The 21,837-nt window shown below is 41.5% G+C and overlaps 2 protein-coding genes across 8 annotated transcripts in view; one reads left to right on the top strand and one right to left on the bottom strand.

Moving 5' to 3' along the window:
- Positions 1-8,772, top strand: part of TRIM55 (tripartite motif containing 55) — a 45,273-nt gene extending 36,501 nt beyond the window's left edge. For all 4 annotated transcript variants that reach the window (XM_070631566.1, XM_070631565.1, XM_070631562.1 and 1 more), the window contains one exon: positions 7,754-8,772. In XM_070631566.1, coding sequence (XP_070487667.1) covers positions 7,754-7,876 — 123 coding nt within the window. In that variant the 3' untranslated portion in view covers positions 7,877-8,772. The remainder of the gene's footprint in view (positions 1-7,753) is intronic.
- An 876-nt stretch (positions 8,773-9,648) lies between these two features.
- The window catches only part of CRH (corticotropin releasing hormone), a 200,799-nt gene continuing 188,610 nt past the window's right edge, over positions 9,649-21,837 (bottom strand). For 2 of the 4 annotated variants that reach the window (XM_070631567.1, XM_070631568.1), the window contains exons 6-9: positions 13,643-13,778; positions 12,942-13,078; positions 11,458-11,761; positions 9,649-10,766 (exon numbers count right to left, since the gene is read on the bottom strand). In XM_070631567.1, the coding sequence (XP_070487668.1) occupies positions 10,162-10,752 (591 nt within the window). In that variant the 5' untranslated portion in view covers positions 10,753-10,766; positions 11,458-11,761; positions 12,942-13,078; positions 13,643-13,778 and the 3' untranslated portion in view covers positions 9,649-10,161. Of the gene's footprint in view, positions 10,767-11,457; positions 11,796-12,941; positions 13,079-13,642; positions 13,779-21,837 lie in introns of those variants that run through there. The other 2 variants (XM_070631569.1, XM_008522486.2) reach the window with 2 other exon arrangements.

Raw genomic sequence — 21,837 nt, 5'->3', positions numbered from 1 at the left:
TGTACAGTTCCATGAAATCAGTAATGGGGGCACCAGGGAGAGCTCTCTGAGGGAGCAGTTATGACACAGCAAGTTGAGTTTTGCTTTCTGTGTTTTTAAATTGTTTCTTGTTCTGATTTAATCTAAGACTCTTGTTAGTGTTGTACATCCTGTGGATTTTTTCTGTCTTTATTTATGTATCTCAGTAATGTCCAGGAAATGCCTTTTCCCCCACTCCAGCCCACAAAGCAAAGAATTAATCCACCCTTATGTTAATGCATCTAAAAAACCAATGCCACGTGGCAATGGGTGTAACTAATGTGTGTACTTCGCCTTGTCGTTTACAAAGTCTTTCGTAGAGATTCTCATTTAAAACTCGCAACAACCCTGTATGGTAGGAATTGTTAAACCTCCTCGTTTTATAGTGGAGGATCATAGAGCATGAGTGATTTGCTCAAGAGCAGAGAGCAGCTGGGAGCTTTGTGCCGAGTGCTCCCTTGTCCACCAAGTCAGAGTGTGTGTGTGCAGTGTATAAGGGAGGCCATGCCGGCATCCAGGAAAAGTGAGTGAATTGCCACTTTACCTGGGTTGATGTGACCGAAGCAAAAATAGTGTGACCAAGGGCTCCTCTGCTTTGAATCACCACTCATGACGCAGGCACAGCCTCACAGCGCACAGAGGTCGTGTCTAGGCCTCCACTGCTTGCAGACGTGGCTGTCCATTGCAAATGAGAGCACTCCAATCTCCAATCCTTTAGTTGCAGTCCAGGCTGCTGACCAACCTGCTTCTTTCAATCTATCTGACTTCCAGAGATAGCGTCAGCCTATCCCCCGAGTCTCATGTGTTTACCAGCACGAGCTGCCCCTTTTCTCTCTGGATTTGCGGTTACTATTAACAACTCAGCACTTTCTCCTTAGAGTTGCTTTGAGCAAATTCCTCAGCCTTCCTGAGTCTGAGTATTCTCAGCTATAAATTGGGCATGGTAATACTGTTGACCTCCCATGGCTCTGGAGGAGAACCCATTTGGACTATTTGCCTAACACAGGGCAAAGAAGCCCTTATCTCTGAGGATTAATGATCTAATTAGCAGTTCTTTGTAACTCACTTCTCCTTTAGAATGGGTGCGGCCATACACACTCTGTACTGGACACAGAATCCTCAGGTCCGTATCTGAGAAGAAGGCTGGCTTTACGTTTTTGCCAGGCTGTGATATCAGTGTTTTTAGCTTCTCCTTCCTGCTCCTCACCTGACCCCATCAATTCCTAGACACCATGTTTAAAACAAACCAAACAGCATACACCCTGCGTCTTCCTCCAGGTTGACAAAAAGTGAGCGAACTTAGTTTCTTCTTGCTTCCGAGGCCTGAGGAATTTACTGTGCTTTCTGATCTTCCCTTAGCAAGAAGGAAGCAGTTCATGGCAACGAGGCCCCCAAATCCCCTCCCTCCATCCGTCCCTTCCATCCTCAGTGTGTACAGCTGTAAATCCTCCCAAGAAAAAACGCTTCTCAGTGAGGGTGTTCCTTCCGGAGCTCTTTTCGGGGGGACCTGTTTCCTTCTTCCTGTAGCATTCATGGAGAGCATGCTGCATTTTCACAGCCCTGTGCTTTGTTTCTAACATCTTGCTTGTTCTGCCACCACGCAGAAATGTCTGCATTCTTGTGAAAAAAATGCCCACGATGGCAGACCTGCCCAACAGAGTTTCTGGGCTTTGACCCTTGGCTGTGTGTCACAGGCCGCACCTCAGTTCCTTCTCAGGCATCAATGACTAGCCTCGGTTCTTGGCTGTACTCTCTTTTCCAGACTGGAATCCATAAAGCTTACGCTATCCAAAGGCCTGAGGTTCAGGAATGCTAAGTAGGGGAGTAGGTCATGCTTGCGTTTAGTCTTTCTGAGTAAACATTCTAAACATGACCTCAGCATTCCTACTTACACCTGTTTCCCGTATCTGGCTTTGATTCTCCGACCCAGCCTAGCAGGTGCAAGATAGATATGGGGCATTTTCCCACTCAGCAGCCTCAAGTCTAGCCTTACCCCTCCTATCCACATTCTTTTAAGGCAAATGGATTTTATTATAAATGGGCAAGGGTTCTTTTGCTTTGGCCTAGAAGGACTGGCATTTAACGTGCAGTAGTAACCAGATCCTTCTGTCAGGTTGCATTTGTGATTGGCATTCACGGTGGCAGAGAAGAGATGGAGTCCTGGACACAAATTTCCTCACCGCCCCCAATATCCCATTCAGTGGCCTTGCATAGTGGCTAACATGTCCACAATAGTCATCCCTCAGGATAAGGCTCGGACATTTCTAGGTAAAACGCTCTCTCGCAGGGGTGTACATTAAGCCATTATCATCTATTAGTGTCTGAGTGGCAATTCAGTTTATCAGTTCAATTACTATCACTTGGATAAGCCTGAAGGAATGGAACACAAGACAGTACATTTTAATGGATCAGGATCATGGGTCATGTAGAGAATGATCATTTGGGTAAGGGCTGAGGCTGGCACCTTGTGGAAGCCCTGGGAAGCCTAGAGGCAGCCAGAGGGCACTCCCTGGGTACTGATCAAAATGACCGGGCAGAGCTCCCTCTTTACTTTGGGCCAGCTGAAAAAGTAATTTCCCTCCTGAGTGTGGCTACCCAGACCTGTGCCCGAGTGAGTATCGGGAAAGCACCCGTTTAGTTTTGTTCATTCAGTGAATCATGTGGTGCAAGATGCATTTAGGTAAAGGGGCTACTTGTATTGTCCCCAAGCCAGAACAAGACCCTGTTCACCCATCTGCACCCAGTTGTATCCCCTGTACTAAGTGCCCAGAGACACGTCTGGCCTCAGTTGAACACTGAAGGCAGTTTCATGCTTTGATTGTCAAGAATCTTGCCACAAGAAGTATGTTGGCTTTTTTTTTCAATTTATCACATTTAGCACAAAAATCAAGCCAAAGACTCCATTTAGAATTTTACTCTCTTTTCTTTGACGTTTTCCTACTAAAAGCTAGCCTTCTGTTAAGAGCAACAAGCTTGTGTGCCTTTAGAGACCAAGAAGGTAACATTAATGAAAAAGCAGGCCAGGTAAAAGAGAAGTGTTGACGGAAGCATAAATACATGCCATAGGTTGCCTTCCTCTTGACTCTACTCTGTGCACAGCAACTGTACGGGTACAGTCATAAATGGCCGCTGCAGCCAGCCCTGCAGCAGAGGAGGTGAAAGGGGACAGTGGGCACTGCCGAGAGAGAAGGTGAACCCAGTCCGAAGGGGCCGCTCTCCATGCAGGTTCTGGGTTCCTAAGTTTCTGCTTTGTCAAGAGAACTTGCAAATCCAAATTTTAATGTGAAGTCTTCTAATTTTTAAAACAATTTTTAATTGTGGTAAAGAACGCATAACATAAAAATTACCATCTTAACCCTTTCTAAGTGTACGGTTCAGTGGTAAGTGTATTCCCATTGTCGTGCAGCCCATCTCCAGAACTTTTTCATCTTGCAAAATTGAAACTCTAAATTCATTAAACAACAGCTTCCCATTGCCTTCTACTCCTGGCCCCTGGCAACCACCTTTCTACTTTCTGTTTCTATTAATTTGACAACTCCAGATACCTCATAAAAGTGGCATCATAGAGTATTAATCTTTTCCTAATTGGTTTATTTCACTTAACATAATGTCCTCAAGGTTCATCCATGATGTAGCAAGTGTCAGAATTTCCTTCCTCTTTAAGGCTGAATAATATTCCATGATATGTATACACCACACTTTATCTTTTCATCCATTGATGGACGCTTGGGTTGCTTCCACCTCTTAGCTATTGTGAATAGTGCTGCTATAAACATAGGTGTGCAAATATCTGTGTAACCCCCTGCCTTCAATTCTTTTGGGTTTATTCCCCAAAGTGGAATTGCTGGATCATATGGTAATTCTATGTTTAATTTTTTGAGGAACCACCATACTGTTTTCCGCAGCAAGTACACCATTCCCACCAACAGTGTACAAGAGTTTCTATTTCTCCACATTCTTGCTGCTGACTTTTTTTTTTTTTTTTTTCTGGGAAAGATTCTCTCTGAGCTAACATCTGTTCTCAGTCTTCCTCTCTGTCTTTTTTTTTCCCCTCCCCAAAGCCCCACTATAAATAGTTGTATATTTTAGTTGTAAGTCTTTCTAGTTCTTCTGTGTGAGCCACCACCACAGCATGGCTACTGACAGACGAGTGGTGTGGTTCTGCACCAGGAACCAAACCCAGGCCACCAAAGCAGAGCATGCTGAACTTTAACCACTAGGCCATCAGGGCTGACTCTGCTCCTGACTTTTTAATGTTTGCAGCTAATTCAAGTGTTTTTCAAAATGCCATGCAGCCACACATTCAGGCCAAGCAGACATTGTCCACAACCTGGAACTGTCCTGCACACAGAGACACATGTCCACAAGCCTCTGGCAGAATGCTTGCTCCTTAATCCCCATCAACAAGAAATGGTCCTAGACAACATAACTTGTCGAGGATGATGCCCGCACATCACACAGCTCTGGATGGAAGCAGCTCTCACCACCCTGCTCTTCTGTGCAGTGAAACAATACCCTAGTTCCATAATCCAACATTAATTTTTTTCCTCTCAAAGGACATTTGGTAGTAACAGGAAAGAAATCAAAGAAAAATAAACAATTTTGTATTTCTGAGTGAGTCTGGCTCATGAATACCCAGAATTTCTGGTCAGGTTCATCTGAAAAAAATAGTCCTTTCTCTAAGCAAAGGTGTATCATCCCTTCTGCTGGCCTTTTGTGGATCTTGACCAAATTGAGTGTCACAATTGAGGGAGAGGAAAAATGCTGCCTCCCTATTCCATGTTTTGATTTTATTTTATGACTAAAACTCATATTTCTCAAATTCTCTGAAACCTCATGGTGAGAGAGGAGCGTTAAATGATGGTTGTAAATTTGCTCATTTGTTTTGTCAACCGAGGAAAATATGTAAAATATAGAAATAAATAACAATCCTTTCTTCATCTTTTTATACCCCTCAAACTAAACTGGAATGCAGGACAAACTCAAAAGCAGGCAGAGGAGATCAGTGCTGATCATTTTCTGTCCTTTGTTCAGCTTCATGAGACATTATTATTTCCAAGAAATAGCACTTCCTGTAAGGAGAAGAGCCAGCATGAGGGAAACTACTTAAAGGAACTCATATATATAGTTCCATCTGGGAAGGGCTGTAGGAGAAATGCCTGCTGATGATATAATGGGCTGTGCTTATAGAAGGAAATTTCTAAATCTTTAATTCATTCTTCCGTTATGAGAGAGCTGTATATAAAGTTGGGCCACTTGGAGATGCACTGGACAGGAACGTGGATGACCATGATTACAACATGCCAAAGGAATTTGATCATATATATGGGGTCCAATTCTGGAAAGACGAGCATTGCAAATACAATTGTCTTTCCTTACTGAGGGTCGTTGCCATTGTATATAGTTCCTCATAAACAGTCACCAGGTGATTCTGCCTGACAGAGGAGCCTCTTCATGGAGAAAGGAAGGAAGGGAGGGAGGGAGGAAATGAAGCACTTAATATACGTGAGGTATGTGCAAAGTGCTTTAGGCATATTACTTTTTTATTCATCCTCCCAACAACCTTGTGAAATAGGGTCTTATCTCTATTTTACAAAAGAAAACTAAGGCTCACAGAGGTTAAGTGACTTGTCCGAGTCATACAGCTAGTAAGTGGTTAGTCTGGGATTCAAAACCAGGCTAAGCCTCTGCATAAAACTTCCTTGCTGAGATGGTTGGTGGCTCAGGAGACATTGTAATCACCTAAAGAGGCTCAGGATAATCTCTGCTCTGGGCCCCCACTCTCGCACTGGCCTTTCTTCTCTGAAAGAGACCATTGGTCCACATCATTTGGAGCAAAATCTAACAACTGAGTGAAAACATGGGGGGTGTAAAAGGAGCAAACCCAAACTATTTCATACCAAGTTTTGAAAGCTGTAGGGTATTAACAGCTAAAACATTTTGAATGGAAGATAGTTTTTAATCTCGCATACAGAAAAGCACAAAAATATAGACAGACTCCAAAAGCAGTCCCAAATGGTTTGTTAGCCACAAGCAGTTTCACAAAGATTATATCCTGCTGTAGAAAACACCTGACCCAATTAGATTCACCCTTTAGATATTTCAGAACAACTGTCATGGAAGTTTCCTCTAGACTAGGAATTCCCTTCAAGGAAAAGAGACTTCAGAATGGACCCTGGTGGTCTGTTCATCTAGGCAGGATTCAATATTCACTCACATAGGATGGTTAGAAAAAAGGACTTTACGCATCAATGATATGCCCAGATCACTTGGGATTGTTTTAGGATATGTGAGAGTAGGGTGACTATGAGGGGACGAGAAGAGTTTGACGTGCGCCAATAGGCACAGGATTCTGTGAGGATGACATGGATTCCACCTCAACTCCCAGGACACTGAGGTGACTAACCCATTACCAACGGAATCTACTAACAGCCTTTTTAAAAAGCCCCGTTGCACTTGATGTCTCAACTCTTCCTTCGTGCCTCAGTTTGATCCTCCTGAGGCTAATATGAGTTCATGGCCCTTCTTAACTTTCTATCAGTGAGCAACATGGAAGTGGGAGGGACAGTCCCAAAGCCATAAGGACTTGGGATAATTTTACTGAATTTGAAACATTACCCCCAAACATATATTTAGGGTAAAATCTGGTAAAGTGCAGGACAAACACTCATTTTTTCACTTGAAACTATTTTAAGTGGCAAGAAAGCAACATACTTACCAATGTTCTGCTTCGCCTCTGCCAAGTATTGTCCATTCATACAGCAGCTTCCTGAAATTACCGGGCTTCTGAGCTGAATGCACGTGTCTACCTCATTGCTTTGATATCAGTGGCCTCCTAATCCAGTGGGATAATTTTCCAGTGAAGTCATCAGAATATATTAGCCTGTCTTTGTAGTTCTCCTGGGAAGAGCTGTGTTTGTCATGGTGCCTTTAAATGTAAGGAGTTTGAGTTTATACCTCAAATTGCATTTCAGCAAGACTTCTTTGTGATTGTCCCTCATTGCATTGTTATCAGTTTTTAAACTCGAAACAACATAAATTTCACTTATGAGATTAAATTGATCAATTATTTCAAAATCACAATTTGTATCTGTCTGGTATCTATAAAAGATAGACATCTTTTATAGAGATATCTATATAAAAGATAGATAGATACCTCTTTTGAAATATTGATGTTATTAGATTTTATTGCTTAGAGAAAAAAGTCCTTTCATTCATGATTTTCTCAAAATTAAGCCTGCAGTTTTGCAAAATTATTATGTATATATATGTATATATTTACATCCTGATAGAAATTCTTACTTTAGCAGTGAAGAGATTATAATAATATGCCCTGGGATGTCATATGATGTAGCAATGTCATTTAAATTACGGTTTTATTTATTCCACAGACTTTTCTAAACCAAAGTTCCTGTTAGTTTCAATGTGCTTTTCATCTCAGTAAATCATGTACAAGTGGATTTTTTTAAAGTTTGGAATAGCCTGGTCTCTTTCCCAAGAACTTCCCTCCACTGCATGCATTCCTGTTGCCCCCTTCTGGATCATGGGTGTGAATTACTTTCATGGCTCTTGGCCATGGCCAAGATAACCAGAGCTTGCTTTCCATCCCTAATAATAATTATGTCCTATGTAATTATTATTATTATTATTATCCTTTCTCCTTGGTAGAAAAGTGACCAGAACAATCCAACAAGGACGAGCCCCTTCCGCTGATCCCGAGTTTCTTCTGTTGCAGATTGGATCTGAGAACCCTCCCCTCCAGGGACAGGCTGCAGCTTCAGGGAGTGGGACAGGAGCTGACTCTGAGCCAGCTCGCCACGTCTTCTCCTTTTCCTGGTTGAACTCCCTGAATGAATGATGTTCATTCCAGCTGCTGCCCCTCTGTCTGCCTGACTGAGATGCACACAGGCACAGGGAACCTTCATGAAATTAGCATGATGCAGATGATGAAAGGGACCTCTGAACAGGATTTCTGCCCAACAAAGCCCTTTAATTCCAGATGACTTATCCAACACTTTGAAGGAAAACAATACTCTCAGAAAATAGTTGCAGAAAATATTTGAAAACAGAAACTTGATCTTATGCAAATCTTTTATTGTGTGGGAAATATTATGAAGGGTATGTAGGTGTGGTATGTGTGTGTGTGCGTCAGTAACAAGTGGCAAGTGTTGAAAAGTATGCACTACACTGTCGTCTCTAATAGGCATTGCTTTTGTTATTACATCATAGTAGCTCTTACTCTCCTTCCCTTTAACAATGCAGGTGGTCAGTGAAATTCAGTGTTAATTCAAAAGTGACTGATTTATCAATTTATGGACAAAAGGTAAATCATTGACCAAAGGTATGAAATGTTTCACAAAGGCTTCCTCTTTTCCATAAGAGATATCACTGGATGTATATCCAGAAATGTTCTTTGACTCTGGTGACACTTTACAGTCCAGAAGGCTGAAGGCCTAGGACATGTCTTGTGATGTTTTTCTAATCTTAGCTTTAGATATGCAGATACCAGACACTTTAGTTAAAAAAGACTTCCCAAGAGGAACTGTCTGGTTTCTCAACTTTCCACTGTGGCACCAATCAGTGAACCACTGAGAACAACTGCATGTATTTAAATATATATACACACACAATTCACATTTTATATTTATATGTATATATTTAAATCATGCTTTATTTGTCCCACCACAATGCCTCCTTCAGAACATAAGTATAACTTTACTCTGTATGAACTCAAATAAATGCTGTTTTTAACAACTCAGTCTTATAATGATTTATTCAGTGTTTCATATTATCTTATTAATCCATTAGTCAAGTGTATTTCAAGGGTCCCAAGGGAAGAAGCATCTTCATATATCCAAAATAATTTCAAAGTATTCAACATTCAATTGAATTTTTTAAGTTATAAGTAAACTATCAAAGGCGAATGCATTGTAAAACTAATTAGATGTGCTGTTCAGTTTTAGAAATGAGTAGAGATAGTTTATATTTCCAAGAATTAAAGTGATTAAGATTGGCATAGACATAAACGAGGAGGGGATTTAACAAAGTTATTAAAGTCTAAATATTCTTTATAAGAAAAATATTCTCAGCTGCAATTTTATAGCAACTAAATTTAGTTAAGTGGAGAGGCTATCAAGTTTCTCCGCTTAGAAGTAGGCATTGGAAAATAGCTTAGGAAAAAAAATACTTTATGGTACCAAAGTAGTAGCCTTTTTTTAGAAAAAAAAAATGCAGCATGCTGGCTCTCTAGTCTGCAGGAAGCCCCGCCTCAACCCTTCTCCTCTTTGCTTTCCTCCCTCCTCATCCTCCCCAATTAGTTCACGTCTTATAGTTAATCAGGGTTAAATGTTATTTCCATTATGAATCAATCTTCCGTTTACAGAATTACCAAGTCTTGGAGCTGGAAGCAACTTCCCAAATTATTTAACTCAATCTCAGGGGAGTATTCTGAGGTACAGAGATGAGCCCAAGGCGCTTGCTGGATCTGTGTTAAGCTACTGACATGTTTGTATTTTTAGTAGAAATAATGCAAGGAGTTTTGTTTTCTCTTGTGCTGAAGTCAGTTTGGAGGAAACCAGGAGCTGAGAGTATTTCCCCTACAAACATTGAAGAGGAAAAATAAAGTCACGATTACCTTTGCAGCTTTTATTAAAAATATAAATATTCTACATTCTCTTACACAACCAAATTGACCAAGGGTTGGAAAGATGTTTTATTACTGAAACGTTTACAAGGCAAAGTTGATTCAAAGAGCTTACAGATTTTTGTCTCACCCACGCAAGAGAATGACATTCTCTTTGGCTCAGACCATAACAAAATAAATTGGGTGACTTCTGATCAGCTTCTTCAAAATGTTTCCTCCCGAGTCCATACTCTCTTTAAAACACATCAAAGACACCTGGAAATGGAAACTAAAAGTAGACAATACAAATAACATTGTGTTGCTGTTACTGCTCGTGAATACACTTTGTGCATGCTAATTAAGGAGTACAGCCTCTCTTGCTGTACATCCTCTACGTTTCAAGCTATATAAAAATAAACAAATGGTATCAGAGCAATGCTATGATTGAGAATACTGTATTGTTTTTATTATTTTTATTTTTTGTGCTAAATGCAGAATCTTTTTTGGCCAAACGCACCGTTTCATTTCCCAATAATCTCCATCAGTTTCCTGTTGCTGTGAGCTTGCTGCGCTAACTGCTCGGCCCTGGCCATTTCCAAGACTTCTCGGAGGAGGTGGAAGGTGAGATCCAGCGAAATGGGAGGTTCCTCGGATCGCCTCTCCCTCTCCGGTGCCTCCTGGCGGCCGCCGAGGGCATTCTCGGCGCCGGGCTCCGCGGGACCCGCTGGGCTGTCGAGCGGGCGCCGGGGCAGCGGCAGCTGCTGGAGCAACGCGCGGAAAAAGTTGGCGGCAGCCTCGTCCGGCGAAAGGCGGATGCCGCTGCCGCCAGCGAGAGGAGAGGAGGCGGGCGAGAGGGGAGCAGCGGGGCTCTTGTTGAGGTTACCCAGGCGGAGGAAGTATTCCTCCCCCATGCGGAGTAGGACGGGCCGAGCCTGCGGCTGCTGGGGCTGCTGAGGCTGCGGCGGCGGCTGAAAGAAATCCAGGGGCTGGGGGTGCTGCAGGGCCTGCCGGGCGCCCGGGATGGGCCCCCGGGTGAGAAGGGCCCTGCATGGCGGGCAGGGCAGGAGAGCCACCAGCAGGACGCCCACGGACACAAGCAGCGGCAGCCGCATGTTAGGGGCGCTAGCTGCGGCACAGAGGTGGGCAAGGGGCGGGATGAGAGAAAGAAAGAGAGAAAGAAAGAGTTGGTCAGAGTTTAGCTCAACTGGGAGGTGCACTTGGGGGTCTTCCCCACTGGACACCCATAGACCTGGCTCAGGCGCTCGGGCGGGCGCTGTCCGCGGTGCTGAAGCGCCCGAACTAGGACTTCCAGAGTTGGAGCGAGATGGGAAGCAGGCTGGGGTGACCCGTCTCCTTCTGAGACCTCTGAAGGGACTGTCCCTGAGTCCCCTTTCTAACGATCCCCAAAACTGATTCCCCGAGCTCTAGAGAAGATCTACAAATTAAAGATCTCTGCCGCTCTAACCCCTCCCCCCATTTCGGATGTTTCAGTGTTTTCCTCCAAATTGAGAACTGCTGCCTCCTCCTCCCCTTTCTCCATCCGTGCCTTTGCGTCCTTCTCTCGGGGGTCGGGATCGATAGGGGACTCGTCTACCCAGCCAGCTAGGAGTAACTAGCAGTTTGGGGAACGATGAGCAGCCGTCTAACTTTGCTTTTGCCACATCCCAGCTACTATTGGAATCTTGAGGCACAGTCAGTAAACACACACACGCACACACACACACGCCCGCATAGGGACAGCCCGCTCCGCGGCGCACACCGTGGAAAGCTCAGGCAGTGCAAAGTTGGAGGCGCGTTTCCGTCTGTGCGCTCCCTACCTTCTGAGGCGCTTCTGCAGGTGAGCCGGGCGCTGCCGCCTCTCTGCAGAGGAACGTCTCCGGGGCTTTTTCAGGGATTTTCTTCCCTTCTCCTTTCTGTCCCCACTCTCTTTTTCTCTCCCTCTTCTCTTTCTCTTCAGCCTCTCAACGGACTTGGGCTCTGAGTTTCTCCACACCAGAGCCTGGAGTGGGATTTTATAGCGTCGACCCTCTTCAGAAACCACGCAGCATTTGCCTAATAAGCTGACGCTCTCTTGACAGCTCGATTGCGTGCTGCCTCTGCTCCTGCATAAATCATAGGGCCCTGCCAGGGAACGAGGGGCAGAATTTTTGCTATCTCAACACTGAATCTCACATCCAATTATATCAACAGATATTTATCGCCTCCTTAGTGACGTCAACGAGCCCTAAAATGGAAGGGCTCCTTATGACTTGTCCATTGACAAAAATTCTTGAATGAAATTTCCCAAGTGTGAAAACATATTGACCTCTTACTATGAAAGGCCAAACTGAGGGCAGAAAAGAGACAGCAAATGAGAGGGGAGAGGAAGGGAAAGTGTGAGGGAAGGGAGGTCTATCAATGCACAGTCCTGTGGGGGAAAGCAGCACCCAGTTACAGGGGGCGGATCTGAACCTCCTCTTCACTCTCCCTCCTAACTTCTCTGATCAGTTGTCTCGGGCAACACCTCAGTATCTGAAAATATCCCTTTGCTAGAGACAAAGTGTTCCATCACCTTTCTGCCTGGATAAGAATGAAAAACAAGGAGATGCGGGTGCAGGGACATCTGGCTTTTAAGTCTCTATCTGCTGTTTCCTCCCAGGAATCCCAGATAAAGGAATTATGAGTCTGCAGAGGCAAGACCAGTACGTCTCTAGAAACCCAGTTCAATTTTTTTTTTAAATGATGGCAAGAGCTATCCCCACGATGAAGGGGCACACACCAGGGTCAGTGAGGGGTGCAGCAAAGATTTTAAGTTCTCCCAGAACCTATCTGCTCCTCCTTGTCTCTCCTGTCAGAGTCTGAAATTAATTGTGGACTTTTCTGTTCCAAAATTAGGGAGAGAAAGGACCAGTCAGAGTTGCATGAGTTAAATAAACCTTATTTAGTCTACTCAATGCAAACCCAATGAAAGAAGCATTGATTCTAACTTCCTATTCTATTGGAAAAGGCTTAAACTGCCTGATAACCAGGCTGAATTCATCAATTGCATGTTTTAATGGATGAATATTGAGCCTGTAATAAGGTAACCTCATTCATTTTACTTCCAAATACTATTAACATCCATGATAGTATCCATATCAGAAGCACCCAGGTTGTTTTTTGGTTTTTTTTAATCATTTCCTTTTCCAAATTCAAATGTGCTCCATGGGAGTCTGATAAATAAATAACTGCTCTCCGGCACTACCAGAGAATGGAATGCCTATAAAACCACACTCAAATTTCAAATTAAATTGACGTTATCATACAGGTGGGAGGCAGTTACCTCTAATTCTGCAATTCAAAATGCAATTCCAAACTCTGGTGTCTACGATTCAATTCAGCTTCTAGATAACCATCAGAGTTGTTTTTCAGAAATTTCCAGTTCCTCATTTCTGGTTTCCTCTTCTGCTCCTTTTGTAGCTAACGTGACAAATGACGAAATGAGTATTTCAACTCCTATTTTGGGTGTATACTAATCCACAACTGCTCTTAGAAACAAAAGGAAGGTAGAAGGAGAAATTCTGGCAGTTTCCAGAGAAGTCAGCCCATGGTTGGGTCTTTGTGCAATGGAATGTACTCTTGACTTAAGGGAACAGGGAAAGAAATGTGTCTTCTGGGAAAGATGTGAGTTGTTAACAGAAGACCGTCATTATGGAAAGAGGTTTAGCCTTTAGAGGAAAGCTGTGTTTCATGTTGGTAAAGGGTATATAGAACCTTAGTTTTTGTTATTGTGGTCTTTTTTAATCTTTTAAGTTGGAATGGATATCAACTTTTTTGCTTACTTTCCTTTATGAACCCTTCTGTGTCCCCACTGGCAGATTTCACCTTGGATGTCAATCAGGAGATGAAAGTAGATTTGGAAGGGGAAGTTCAGGTAAATGTACACAGAGGAAGAATTAGGAAAGGGATAAGAACATGGTTTTAGCTGAGGAGGCGGGGAGGTTCCTCCAGAGAAGACACAACATGCTTTGGGCTTTGACTCACCTCGTACCCCTTCAGAACTCTCTCCTACTGGGCCATATGGAGGACGTTGTTTCAGTATGGCTCCCTCATCACTGTTGCATCCCTGCTGTGAGATTTCCCTCCAGTAGGTAGTTGGTTAGGGACAGAGTGGCTCTGACTAGGGATGAGGAACAAAAGGGCTAGACCCCAGAGGAGGAGGGACTGTGAAGAGCAGCCCCTACTCTCCACAATTTATCCAAAAGTTAGATCTCATCAAATCACTGAATGTTCACATTAGAAATAACTTGAATAGATCATTTGGTTTAAATGAGAACCAGAGAGGTTAAGTGACTTACTGGAAGTCACTCAAATAGTGGTTAAGTCAGAATTAGAACCCAGTTCTTTTGACTACTAGCCTGTATTATTTCCATAATACAATACCCTTTGAACTTCCTTTTCCAGTAGAGACACATGAACAAATTGAAGTGAGAAGATGGATTTAGGTAAAGCAACATATTCACAAACCAATCTTGAAGTACTTTTTCTTAAACTTTCCTTATACTGAGAAATCTCCAAAGGCATGAGAACACAGAGATTCTTTGTGCATGCTGATGCCCCAGCACCTGATTTTAGATCTCTGTGTGCACACACTGCAATTTACTTTTCAGCTGAATCTGGTAATTATGACATGAGGTTTTGAAATGCATTGCCAACTTAAGATGCATTAATTTGATTTTCCACCTTAGCTCACCTTGGAAAAAAGGATGTTTTGATAAAGTATGTGATATGTGTGATACTTTATCAGAAGTATTTGATAAAGAGTGATGTGATTCTCAAAATAATGATATAAATGTATAATTTGAGAAACAGCATCATGAGGAGGATTTACCTGTGCAGTAAACTAAATACGTGAGTCCACAAAAATCACCATGACAGATTTAATCTTACATGTAGGAATAACTTCTTGAAAGGAGTCATTGGGAGAACCAATTTAAATACTTTTAGAACCTAAAAACACAATCCAAGAAACATGGGCACAAAAACAGGGATTACTTCATGTTTTAAACCATATTTTTCAATAAAAACATAATATAGGATATAGTTAAATTTAAAAAGACATGGCACAGCAGTCCAATGAATAAAGAAATATTAGAAATAAGAGGTAACTGCTGGGCTTAGTCCTGTCATCTGCATCTCCTTCACTTTCAAGGAGTATGCCAACATGTGCCTCTATTAGCAAAGTTCATAGACAAAGACAAAACAAAGACAGTCTCCAAGTTTGCTAAGAAATGTTTGTTGAAAGGAATCTACCATCTCCAATGACAGCCTTTAAAAATGCCTCTGGCGGACAGGGCGTTTGGTAACTGTAACTGTGCTTCAGTTAGATTAGTAACTACCTTCTGCTTCCATTGGTAGGGCTGGGGAAGGGATCTCAGACAGGACAAATATCTAATTGCTTAACCAGTAACAGTAACTTTTATTAATCTCTTCTGATTATCAAAGCCATTTATCCTCCTTGTAGAAAACTTGGACAAATCAAAAAAGTATAAAGCAAAATACAAAATCCCACAGATTCCAGAATCTCAAGATAATCTCAGTTAATATTTTGTTGTTTCCCTTGAGAATTTTTGCTAAGCTCATACATCTTTCATAATGGAGATAACAGTGTGTTCCTAATTGTGAATTTCTGCTTAAAACACACACACACACACACACACACACACACACACACATTTAAAAGTTAAAAGTAACTGGTTGAAGGAATCGCTCTCAGATTCCTAGATTAAGTTTAGGACCTGTGCTCTATCTTCTCCTAACATCATGGATGTCCTTTATCATAAAGTTCACATTTTTTAATCATTAGTGGTACAATATGTCTCTTCCTTGCTCGACTGTAAACTGTGTGGCAGAGACTTGACTGTCTTTATGAACTGTCTTAGCCATTATTCCAACCCCAAGCACAAAGCCAAAACATGGTAGATACCCAATAAACCTTTTGAATGGATGAACTATAGAAAATTTGTTGAATGAATGAAGTATAGATAAATCATCCATAAGCCTATCATCCAGAAATAACTAGATAACAGTTTATAACTAAAATTTTATAATCTATGTTTTCCCACTTGAAATAACATCTCAAACATTTTGCTATATCTAAATGACATGCTTTTTATTGACTGTATGATATTCCATCAAGGAGGTGTACCACAATTTCTATTCATTCCGCATTGTTGATCACCGTCCTAACAACCTGCTTTTTAATTTTTTTCTACATCCTACCCTTGCACCTTTAAGTAATACATCCACAGAATTGTTTCCTAGTCCTTCAAATATAAACAATGTCTCTTAATTCCCCAGATTGTAAAATGAGATTATTAGTATCCCTCCAGCTTTTCACACACCCTCCTGCACCTTGATGTCCCAGGCTCTCTCAACTGTACTTTTATTTCTAGATTGTCAGTGCTCATATTTTTATAACCATAGCTACGCTTTCTGTGCTTTGACTCTAGATTGATCTAAAATTTAAAAATCAATGTAGTTTTTAATTATTAACAATGTAAAGATTGTTCATTGCAAAATAAAGTGATAGACTCTGATTATATTTCCTTTCTTGTTTGTTTTTCTACAAGTACCAATTATCGTTTTTATATTCTCAATTTGGTTTTTCCTAGAATTACCTTCTTAATTTTGTTCCCATTTTTTTTCCAGATTTTCTATCATGACAGGTAATCTATCCAGCCCTCCCCCTCTTAATAAGACCCCTTCCTCGAGCACCCTAATCTGGTGCTTTCAGATGGTCACTTTCTGGATCTGATGCACATCTGTCTTGCTGGGCCTTTACTGTTTTTCTGAATTGAATTCACTGTCCAGAATCACATGATTTATTCTTCTTGATTTCTGCATTTATTTTGCTAGAGCACATCCACAGATAATTTTCTAAGAAAGGATACATGGTAGGTACATTTTCTGAGTTCTTGCATTTCTGAAAATGGTTTTATATAACCCAGATAACTGAGTGATACTTTAGCAAGGTATACAATTCCAGGCTGAACATAATCTTTCTCCAGAATTTTGAAAATATTGTTCCCTTGTGTTTTATCATACAGTGCTGCTGCTAAAAAATCCAATGTCATTCTGATTCTCATTTCTTTAGAGAACCTTTTTTCCCTCTCATTCTCACTTGAAGATTTTAGGGTCGTCTCTTTGTTGTTGAAATTTTGCAATGATGTTGGGTACTTTTTCATTTAACTGTTTTGATTTGGAGACTCTTGCTCTTCAAGTGTAGGAAAGTCTCTTGCATTATTTCTATGATAATTTCCTCCATTTTCTCTGTTCTTTCTTTCTGGGACTTCTGTTATAAGATGTTCCTCCTCCATTGGTCCTCCATGTTTATTATTTTCTCTCCTTTAGGACTCTGTTTTGTGTTCTACTTTCTGGGAGGGCTCTTAAATATCCTCCAACTCTTCAATTAGTCTTATTTTACAACTATATATTCAACTTTCAGGCTTTTTATTCTGTCTCCATCCTTTTTTCATATCCCCTATTTTTGCTTTATAGCGTAATATCTTTCTCAAATTTCTTTAAGAATATTAACTAGAAAGTTTCTAAGCTTTCTTTTCTTGAATTATCTATTCCATCCATGGTCATTTTAAAAAATTTCTTTATATGAATGGTTTCACTCTCATATTTAAGAATTAGGCAATAAAAAGCTGATTGGGAACTCTTTGTGAAGGAAAAGGACCTTGTCACCAAGCAGCCTTCATTTTAGGGTGAAATAGATAGTGAAATCAGATAGTGAATCAGTCATTACTTTGGGGACACCCATAAACATCTCATTACAGAGGACTTTTCTCTGGAGCTGTTCAATTTCAGTTAAGGAAAATACATGTATTAGTTTGTTAGAGCTGCCATAACGAAGTGCCACAGATTGTGTGGTTTCAGCAACAAAAATTTATTTGCTCACGCCTCTGGAGGCTAGAGGTCCAAGCTCATGGTGTCAGCAGAGTTGGTTTCTTTGGAGGGCTCTCTCCCTGGCTTCCAGATGACCATCTTCTACCTGTATCTTCACATGGTCTTTGCTCTGTGCATGTCTGTGTCTTAATCTCCTCGGCTTAGAAGGACTCTAGTCATATTGGATTAGGGCCACCCATATGACTTCATTTTACATTAATCACTTCTTTAAAGGCCTTATCTCCAAATACAGTCACATTCTGAGGTACTGTGGCTTAAAACTCCAAAATATGAATGTCAAGGGGGCACAATTCAGCCAATAACAATATATTTTGCAAATGTTTGTTTATTTGCTTTTTGCCTGACAGGTAGACTTGGAATGTTCAACATTCTCAAAATGGAGTAAGAAAGGTTAGACGGTTTGACTCCTCCAGATATAGACTTTTGAGAATCTGCTCTTTTTTGACCCCTTTTCTCATTCTTACCTGTGGTGATACTTGGAGTTTCCAACCCCGGAGCCCCTCCTGGTTTCTGCAGGTGGGTTCCTTCCTCAGCCACCTACCCCTTTGTGTGCCTTCTGCAACAGCTTTCTTACCTTTTTTCTCAGTAACCACTCCATCTTCTCTGCTCTCCTTCCTCAGCTTCCCCTTTGCAGACCCTTGAGACTGCTTCCTCAAATAGCACTTCCTGTTTTCTGGTCTTCTTATTTCAGAAGTTTGTTAAACCCTCTCATCTGCTTATGGTCCTTACCCTGTTCTCTTCACCATTTGGGATTTATACTATCATTTTAATGGGGTCTCAGAATGAGGCGAAGTAAACACATATGCATTTTAGAAAGACTTCTCTGAATGCAGTGTGGAGAGTGGATTGGAGGGGTCAGAAGGCAGACAAACAAGTTATGGTCTTTGGGTCATTACCACTAGACCTCCATAGAATGAGCATCCCATGCCAGTGACCGTGGGAGCTATACAAGACAATGGCAGGGTCTCCTGTGGATTGCTCCAGGAGCCCAGGACACTACCTGTGGGCAGCCACACTCCTGTTCAGGGGTTGGTGAGGGCAGGGCTTCCTTTCAGTTCCCAGTCAGTCAATAATTCTCTCAGCATCCAGAAATCATCATTGGGTGCCTTATCTCCTTTCCTCAGAAAATGGCAAGGACTTTGTTGCCTGTCCCTTTATTTTTCCAGAAGTTAGGAAGTAACTGACCCTGGGGAGATGACTCAGAGTATCTGAAAAGGGGTGTGTTTCTGCTTCTCTAACAAGCCCTTGTCTTGATAGACATGACTGACCTTTCTATTTACATCATAATACATCGAATTTTCTGTTTTAGGCTCCAGATAATGGATGGAGGGCAGTGAGAGGATGTGTGTGAACTTTCTGTCATGAAGGGCAATTTGCAGGAACTAATCATCTTACAATAGTTGGTCATAAGAAAGAAATCCATCAGCCAAGCATCCTGAATAGGTATTTATATTCATGAACATTTCTGACTCTAAAGAAAGATTTCCTAAAGAGCCCTCCTAGGAATGTTACTGGTGTTATAAAGGGGGGTGTGGGTGTTTATAGAAAAGCTAAACACATTTTTACTGCTGAATTTTCTAGTGTTTTAAAATTTTTCTTCTGCAGTGTAAAGCCCTAAATCTTCAGCACTTCCCAGACTTGACTACAGAGCATGTTTATTATGAGACTAGGTGGGAAATAGAATAAGTCAAGGCATTTTATGAGGAGTCTAGCTACACTTTCTTTCTTTGCCATCTATGTTTAAGTGCATGATTAGAGCTACTAAGTAATTTTCTATCACTCCTGGGAGAAAATTTTAAAATGACACTTTTCACCCTTTAAGAGAGGGTTTCGAGGTATAGGAAGACGTCTATTTCCATTGCTTCAGAGGACTACCTGCCCTGGGAGGGTCACCTTACAGCAAGGAGCTGCCCAGCCCTCCTTCACTATCCATGAAATGGTCACGTGTGTTTGCACACTTCCCGGTCAGGGGAAGGAGTTGGTCTCTACAGTAATTTAGCCCAGGGAAATCTGTGGGCCCGCTTTGCAAAGGAGGGACTTCTTCAGGTGTGAAAAGGCAGAAGTGTCCTAGACAAAACTGATTGCAATGGGTGACGGGTTTTTCATAAAGGAAATTCGGTTACTCAAGAGGCCGTCGGCAATGAGGGCTGCAGGGGTGGACAGGGATGACAGGAGCCAACATTCAGGAGCTGCGAGTTTCAAAGGTGTTGCTCCTGGTTGTAGGTTCAGACCTTTGCGAACCTTGCTGCAAGCTCTTTTCATCTCCAAGGCTTCTGTCATCCATCTGTGGAGAATGTGATGTTAGCTTCCATTATGAGAGCTACTGTTATTTTTTCACGTGTGTGTGCCTGTTTGCCTGCCTCCCAGCTCATTGTGAGCTTACTCCCCACTTCTCTGTAGCTGTAACTCCTAGTACACAGCTAACAGGTGGTAAGTGTTTCTTGGTTGTTGGAGACTGACTATGTAAGTCCTACTTAAGAGAAAGTTTCCATCAGTTCAAGATGGTCTCATAACTGTGAGTCAACGAACCTTCAAAAGGATGGTTATATGAAACCTATGTGTGGGAAAGAAAGGATCTGTCTGATTTGCCACATTCACTGTTCTCTTTTGCATAAATTTTAGAAGTGATCTGAGCAACAATGTTCCCAGGATAATGGAAAAGATTTAACGGCCTCAAGCTGCAGTGAAGTTTAATGCTCTTATTCATATAAAGTTAAATATAGGTACATATTTGAGCCTCACCTCATTTTCCAACTTGTTTTCTTTGTACTTTATTCTTAATAGCTGTAAAGTTCTGCCTTGTGCTAATGTACTTTTATCTTCCTGGCAACAACAATAATTGCAATGAAGGGGTTTTTTTTATTTGAATGGAGAAATACAATTATATAATCTGATAGATTTCTTCTGTAAAAAGAGTTACTCAGCTCTTTGAGGCAGAACACCATATCTCATTCCTGTTTACAATGGGATTTGTTCTAATATCTTTACCTGAAGATTTCACTATGAACAAAACTCTTCAAAGCAGCCTTGCAAATAGAATAAAGAATGTTACCTGGCTCCCCCTTACTGTGGGGACACACTGGGTTTCTGATATGGCGGATGTCAAGTTACCTCAGTACAGTATGAATCTATTAATTCCCAGCTGGGTGACCTTGAACAAGTTACTTAAATTTTCCAAACTTATTTTTTTATTGGTCAAACCATTGTACTACGTCAGTTTCCTTATTTGCTCCTCATAAGGTCACGGGATTAAGTGAGACAGTGAGTTCAGGGCCTAGGATAGGAGAAGTGCTCAACAAACTCTGAACGTCGTTGGGCTAATGATGTGGTGGTTGTTACGGCTGCAGGTTGGGATTCTATCTAGTCTCAGGCCCTCAGAGCTGAGCACTGCACCCACTGTTCATTAGGCTTAATCTATGTTTATTAATGAAACAAAATAAGTATAATCACTTATTTTTTATTCTAACATCACTTAGTGTAATCATTTAGTTTTTATTCTTCTAACACCAGAGGTTTTTCAGCCATACAGCTGATTTTTAAAAAAAATTTTTTTTAATTAATAGACTTTGTTTCTTTAGGTTTACAGAAAAATTGAGCAGAAAGTACAGGGAGCTCCCATATACTCTGTCTCCCCCACCAGTCTTCCCCGTAGTTTTCCCGTTATTATTATCACTATTAGCATCTTGCGCTGGTGTGGTACCTTTGTTACAAGTGATGAACCAATGTTGATACATTATTATTAACTGAAGTCCATAGTTTACATTAGGGTTTTCTCTGTGTTGTACATTCTGTGAGTTTTGACAAATGCACAATGTCATGTATTCACCGTGACAGTGTCACACAGAATCGTGTCACAGCCCTAAAATCCCGTGCTCCACCCAGTTCTCCCTCCCACCCTCCCTCCTGCCAACCCCTGGCAACACTCATCTTTTACTGTCCCTATGGTTTTGCCTTTTCCAGAATGACATATAGCTGGAATCATACCATATATAGTTTTTTCAGACTGGTTTCTTTCCCTTAGCAATATGCATTTCAGGTTCCTCCCTGACTTTTCAAACAAAGATACATTTTTACTTAGGAATAGCATCATTTTGACTTGGGAAATATCTGTTTGGTTGAGTTCTGTCTCCTCAGTAAATGTCTGCTCACTTGAGGATTATTTCCATGTTGAAACGTCTATTCTCAGTCTAATCATTTATTGATTTAACTGAAAGCAGGTGCACTCAAAGGGGAATTTTGCATTTTAAGGAGGGGTTAAAAACAAC

This window comes from Equus przewalskii, chromosome 8 (genome assembly GCF_037783145.1).
Source record: "Equus przewalskii isolate Varuska chromosome 8, EquPr2, whole genome shotgun sequence".
NCBI classification, from domain to species: Eukaryota; Metazoa; Chordata; class Mammalia; order Perissodactyla; family Equidae; genus Equus; species Equus przewalskii.
The sequence above is the reverse complement of the archived record's forward strand: the minus strand, read 5'-3'. Positions and strand labels throughout refer to the sequence as shown.